At 32.9% G+C, this 6,150-nt stretch overlaps 1 protein-coding gene across 1 annotated transcript; it reads right to left on the bottom strand.

The window, feature by feature from the left end:
* Positions 1-3,514: 3,514 nt before the first annotated feature.
* LOC130872869 (olfactory receptor 145-like) lies at positions 3,515-4,579 on the bottom strand. Its single transcript, XM_057767211.1, has 2 exons — positions 4,566-4,579; positions 3,515-4,451 (listed from the first exon to the last, which is right to left on the bottom strand). Exons 1-2 carry the CDS (start codon positions 4,577-4,579, stop codon positions 3,515-3,517), a joined length of 951 nt encoding a protein of 316 aa, XP_057623194.1.
* Positions 4,580-6,150: the final 1,571 nt, after the last annotated feature.

Genomic DNA, 6,150 nt, shown 5'->3' with positions numbered 1-6,150 from the left:
CGGAGTTAACAACCACTGGTCATTAATATCACTTAATATCAATGGACTCAACTCACCTATAAAGAGGCACAGGCTAAGAGATTGGATACGAAAACAGGATCCAACATTCTGCTGCTTACAAGAAACACACCTCAACCACAAAGACAGACAACTACTCAGAGTAAAGGGCTGGGAAAAGGTTTATCAAGCAAACGGACCTAAGAAACAAGCAGGTGTGGCCATACTAATTTCTAAGAAAGTTGACTTCAAACTAAAATCAATCAAAAGAGATGGAGAGGGACATTTTTTACTCATAACAGGAACAATTCACCAGGATGAAGTCTCAATCCTGAATATATATGCCCCTAATATAAAAGCACCCACTTATGTAAAAGAAACGTTACTAAAACTCAAGGCAGTCATCAAACCACACACACTAATAGTAGGAGATTTCAACACTCCTCTCTCACCAATGGACAGGTCAATCAGACAGAAACCTAACAGAGAAATAACAGGATTAAGGGAAGTAATGAATCAAATGGACTTAACAGACATCTATAGAACATTCCACTCAAATAACAAAGAATATACCTTCTTCTCTGCAGCTCATGGAACCTTCTCGAAAATAGACCACATACTCGGTAACAAAGCAAACTTACACAGTTACAAAAAAATATCGGTAACCACCTGTGTCTTATCAGATCACCATGGATTAAAGTTAGAATTCAATAACAATGCTATCCCCAGAAAGCCTACGAACTCACAGAAACTGGACAGTCAACTACTGAACCACACCTGGATCAAGGAAGAAATAAAGAAAGAAATTAAAGTCTTTCTTGAATTCAATGAAAACGAAGACTCAACATACTCAAACCTATGGGACACTATGAAAGCAGTGCTAAGAGGAAAGTTCATAGCATTAAGTGCCCACTTAAAGAAAACGGAGAAAGCACACATTGGAGACTTAATAGCCCACCTGAAAGCTTTAGAAAATAAAAGCAGACTCACTTAGGAATCTTCATATCTTAAGGGAAATCTATTATTTGCTTCCTTTCCTCATTGTTCCTCCATCCTTGATGTAAATTCCCAGATTGTATTCCCAGTATTCCTTGTTATTTTATCTTTTTTTAACCATGGATGGCAGCAAAATACCTAAGTTATTACCTATTCTGAGAGTTCCCAAACCACTTTCAAAAATTAATCTATTGTTGCTGTGTTTTGTTTTCTGTGTTCAAGATCAAGATCAGAATATTACTGAACCCAAGTGTAAGTTATCCCATTGAGCAACAGCCATAGAATTCCAAGTCACATTTCTAAGTCATTTCAATATTTACATGACATTTCTCCTTTAGTTTCTAGTTTAGTTCTTAGATGCAACACTTTATAGATGAGTTTAACCATGTCTATATACATTTTAGAAAGAGTGTTGATCCCAGGAATTTATTGATACTAGCTATTTATCTAATTTATGTAATTTTTAAAAATAGAAATTATAAAAAAATCATGTCTTCAGTTGTATTGTTGTGGTGATAAAAAGAAAAAAATCATAAAATTAGTTATAATAAATACATCCATAATGGAAAAAAGTGAAAATAGACAACAATCTTTGATTATAAATACTATTGACATTGTGAATGAGCCATTTATTGATTTATTGTTCTTCAAACAAAATAATTCTATCTTATCTAATTTATTGATAGTAATAATAATAATAAAAAGAATAATAAACTCTGCATGGGACAGCAATACCCTGGAGTGCTTAAAAAGTATCCCATATAGTAAAATTGCTGTATTCTCAGGGAAGCATAACTTTAGTCAATACATAAAACAATGTTAGAAATTTTATGTAGAGGAAAATCAAAGATGTTGCCAAGCAAACTGAGCTCTTCAGTGAGAACAGAACATTTTTAATAAAAACACAAGAATTTGCTCCCAATGGGAATTCCTTATGGGTCAAAAGCACTTGATGTTCCCACAGAGAACTAGGATTCCATACCTAGTACCCACATGATAACTGACCAATATCTGTAATTTCAGATTCAGAGCATCCAACATCGTATTCTGACCTCTGAAGATAATGCATAAAAGTGATGCACATACAAAAATACATATAAATACACATTTACGAATCTCATAAACACAAAAGCAAGTAAATAAATAAGTAAATACGTTTTCTAAATGTGCCAAAATTTGTTATTTGAGTCACTGGAACATCAAATGGTCACTTCAAAGCAAGAATAAATGTGTTTCTTCAAAACATCTAAAAATCAAACAAGCAAGTAAAGAATATTTTAAACAAACATCCAAGCACTTAAAATTGAATGAACAGTAGACAAAAAAATTATATCACTAAAGTTATCATATAACACATGAAAATTGTCACCTGATATCAGATTATGAATTTTTCATTAAAATATTTGCCCATTTCTCTAAGAAGAAAATATTATCATTGCATTGCTCTCTGAGATATTTTGTCAGTTTATTTTATACATAAAAATGTACTTTCAAATTATTCTTATCTTTGACCTTAATCAAGAGCTTTCAATTTCTTAAATTGCACATACCAATAATACATGAGATCCATCAAAGAAAAAGGTGATTTAGTTGTGTATAAGCATTATCGCCACATAGAAATTTTTTGTTTTATAAGTTTCTTGATATTACATACCATTAGTCACTATGATAATCATAAAATTCTCATATTCTTAAATATTTTTAGGACCTTTTATAAAAGAAAAGAGAATATATCATGCCATTTGCCTATATGTTTCTTAGCAAATTTCTTCCGACATAGAGCTTCAACTACAAATTGCTTCTGCCATTGTACTCAGTCTATCTCCAAAATAAAAATAAGTCCACATTTGAATCATCCTCTAAGGTGCTCTTAGACTATGTTTATTAAGGGTGAGAAGTTCCCCAAAAGCTTTGCGAGGAGTGGGGGTAAAGTGCAGTCATTAATGTTCTTAACATATATTAATATAAAACAATACTATATAGTATAATTCCTATATTCCTCAAAGTTCTTCAGTTTTATCTTATAAAATATATATAACAACGTAACATAAAATGTCAAATGTATATTACTAACAGCTATAATATGTGTTGTAAGCAATAGCTAGTTAATAAAAATATCTTAGTTGGGAAGAACTGGGATTTCCAAGGGACACAGTGAGCTCAATGAAGTATAAAATACAATCTGATCACACTTTCGTACAAAGACAGATGAGAACCATCTTGCCAAAGAATACATGACCAAGGTAGTATGGCTTCATATGACAACTGGCAGATCATTTGTTTATTTTAGGATACATTCCATAATGATAAAAAATTTAATTACTTACTGTTATGTTAGTTAAAATTCTGAAAGAAGAGTTTGCCAATCATATATAATTGAAGGGAATTTATATTTAATGAAGATATTCCAGTAGTCTACTAATGATCAGATTTTTTAAAAATAACATAAAACTGTGGTTTTGATTAATGCCACAGAAATTCCCAATAACATGGCTATAGGGATGAACATATTGATATTTAATCAAAATATCCTCCTGCTAAAAGTTTTTCTCACTGCAATTTTAACATCTTTGTTTCTCAAGCTATAGATTAAGGGGTTCATCATAGGAATCAATATGGTATAAAAAATGGAAGACCTTTTTCCCTTATCCATAGATCCAGCTGAGGAGGGTTGAAGATACATAAATGCACCTGAACCAAAGAATAGGGAAACAGCAATTATGTGAGAGCTACAGGTGCTAAAAGCTTTAGATCTGCCCTCAGTGGAACTCATCTGAAGGATGTTAGAGAGGATGAAGCCATAAGAGGTAAAGATGATGACACTGGGCACAATAATATCTATCCCTCCTACAATAATAATCTCTATTTCATTGGCAAAGGTGTTGGTGCAGGAGAGCTGCAATAAAGGGAGTAGGTCACAGAAATAGTGATTGATGGTGTTCCTGTCACAGAAGGTCAGTCTAAGCATCCATCCAGTATGAATCATGGCACCAGAAAATCCCATTGTATATGAACCAAGCATAAGATAGGAACAAATCTTGGGGGACATAAAAATGTTATACAAGAGTGGATTACAGATAGCCACATAATAATCATAGGCCATTGAAGTCAAAACACAGCATTCACTGACAGCAAAGAAACAGAAGAAATACAGCTGGGTCATGCATCCCACATAAGAGATAATATTCTTCCTGTGTAAGAAGTTCATCAGCATTTTGGGTGTAATTACAGAGGAATAACAGAGGTCAATGAAGGACAAGTTTAAAAGGAAAAAGTACATGGGGGTATGGAGGTGAGAATTCAGCAAAATTAAAGTTATCAAAGCCAGGTTCCCCAGTACTGTGGTTGTATATATTAGAAGAAAGAGTGAAAACAGGGGTAATTGGAGATCAGGGTCATTTGTCAATCCCTGAAGAATGAATTCAGTCACCAAAGAATCATTCTCCAGACCCATTCTTCTTTAAGATAATCTGTAAACACAGAAGGATATTGTAACATTATAAAGCCATAACAATTACTGCCACAGTTTATATCACACTTGTGAATTACGTGGTGGAAATGCCTACAAGTACTTATTTGTATTCATAGAATTTGCAGTTCATGCTACCATGATAAAGCATAATATTCTCCCAGATTATTGCTTAAAAGGATAAATAGAGTAAAGTTAACTATCCATGGTCTAAAGTGCCATGACCATTGCTGTCATTTCCTACTTGACTACTCAGATATACTTATAAGAGGGGGCAAGAGATATGGAAGTTTTCCATCCCTCATCTCATCTTGTCTTTGTTTCAGCACTGGACAGATACATGTATAACCTGTGACAACTTGGAGTACGCCATCTGGATACAACTGTGGTGACATCAGGACAATGAACATTGTTTCAAATCTAAACTCTAGTTTTGATTTAGCCAGAGTTGTGCTAGAAGGATATGAATGATGGCCCTCAATAAGTAATTTACTGAATGCTTCATTGTATAACTTCTGTCTTCTAACCTCTGAATCTTTCAACACTCCATGATGTTTTTTCCAGAATATTCTGACAATTTCGTTCTATTCTTAAAACTGCATAATATTTAATGAAAGGATATTCGTGAGGTTCCAGTGAATCAGTATGACGCTACTTCAAGAAATCAAATAAGACACTAAACAGAAACAGTGCATCACCTATGTGTACAATATAAAAAATATACTCATCAACAGAAGATAGAACATTTTTGCCTAGGTCCCAGGAAATTAGAAAGCAGGTGCTGACAGTTAAATTAGAAAAGGATTCAAATGAGAAACATAGTGAAGTTTGGAAGACTAATTTCGATAATTAAAGTAGTTAAGAATGGCATGTGCTTTGATTTTCTAACAAAAAAATTAATTATCATTATCTGTTCGTACATTCCTATGAATACATTTCATTTTGGACAACTTCACACCAAAAAATTGGTCCAAATAGTTAAGTCATATTTTTAATATTAGATATAACATATAAGGATGTTAAAGAAAAAACAAAATGCCACCATAAATAAATTTCAGTTTACCTCATCATGAAAGAAAGGGTTTTAATTCATTCCCACACCAATGTTGTGTCATGGAGCTTTATAAATATCACGTGGTTTCAAACTTTTGATTATAAGATTATATAACACAAAATTAATTTTTATATACCCTGGAGTTGCCAATAATTTGAAGTGGTATCTTCTTTTTATCACACTTACCACTAGATGAGACACCAGAAAGTTTGCATAATCCACTAGCATGAAATACTAGGCTATGAACAAGGAAGAGGTTTTCACAATCTCCTCTCAGGATACAGACACCAGATATAAAAAAGAAGAGACAAGAGGTAATGATGTTTATATGCTAGATTGGAATGTACCTTCTGTTCTTTAGAGACTTGGCATTGAAGAATTACATTCATTTCTCTTTAGGGACTGTATTTCTGTGCTTGAGCCAACATTGAACCCTGTATCTCAATAACCTTCGTATCTTAAGGGAAATCTCTTGTGATGTTTCCTCTTATCATTGTTCCTCCAACCCAAATAGAAGTTTGTACAGATTCTATTCCCAGTATTCTCTATTATCTTGTCATTTTTTAGATAATATATATATTATCTATCCTGAGAGTTACCAAAATAATTTTATGAAAATAATTTGTTGATGTGT

This window comes from Chionomys nivalis, chromosome 4 (genome assembly GCF_950005125.1).
Source record: "Chionomys nivalis chromosome 4, mChiNiv1.1, whole genome shotgun sequence".
NCBI lineage: Eukaryota > Metazoa > Chordata > Mammalia > Rodentia > Cricetidae > Chionomys > Chionomys nivalis.
This window is presented reverse-complemented; position numbering and strand designations above follow the sequence as displayed.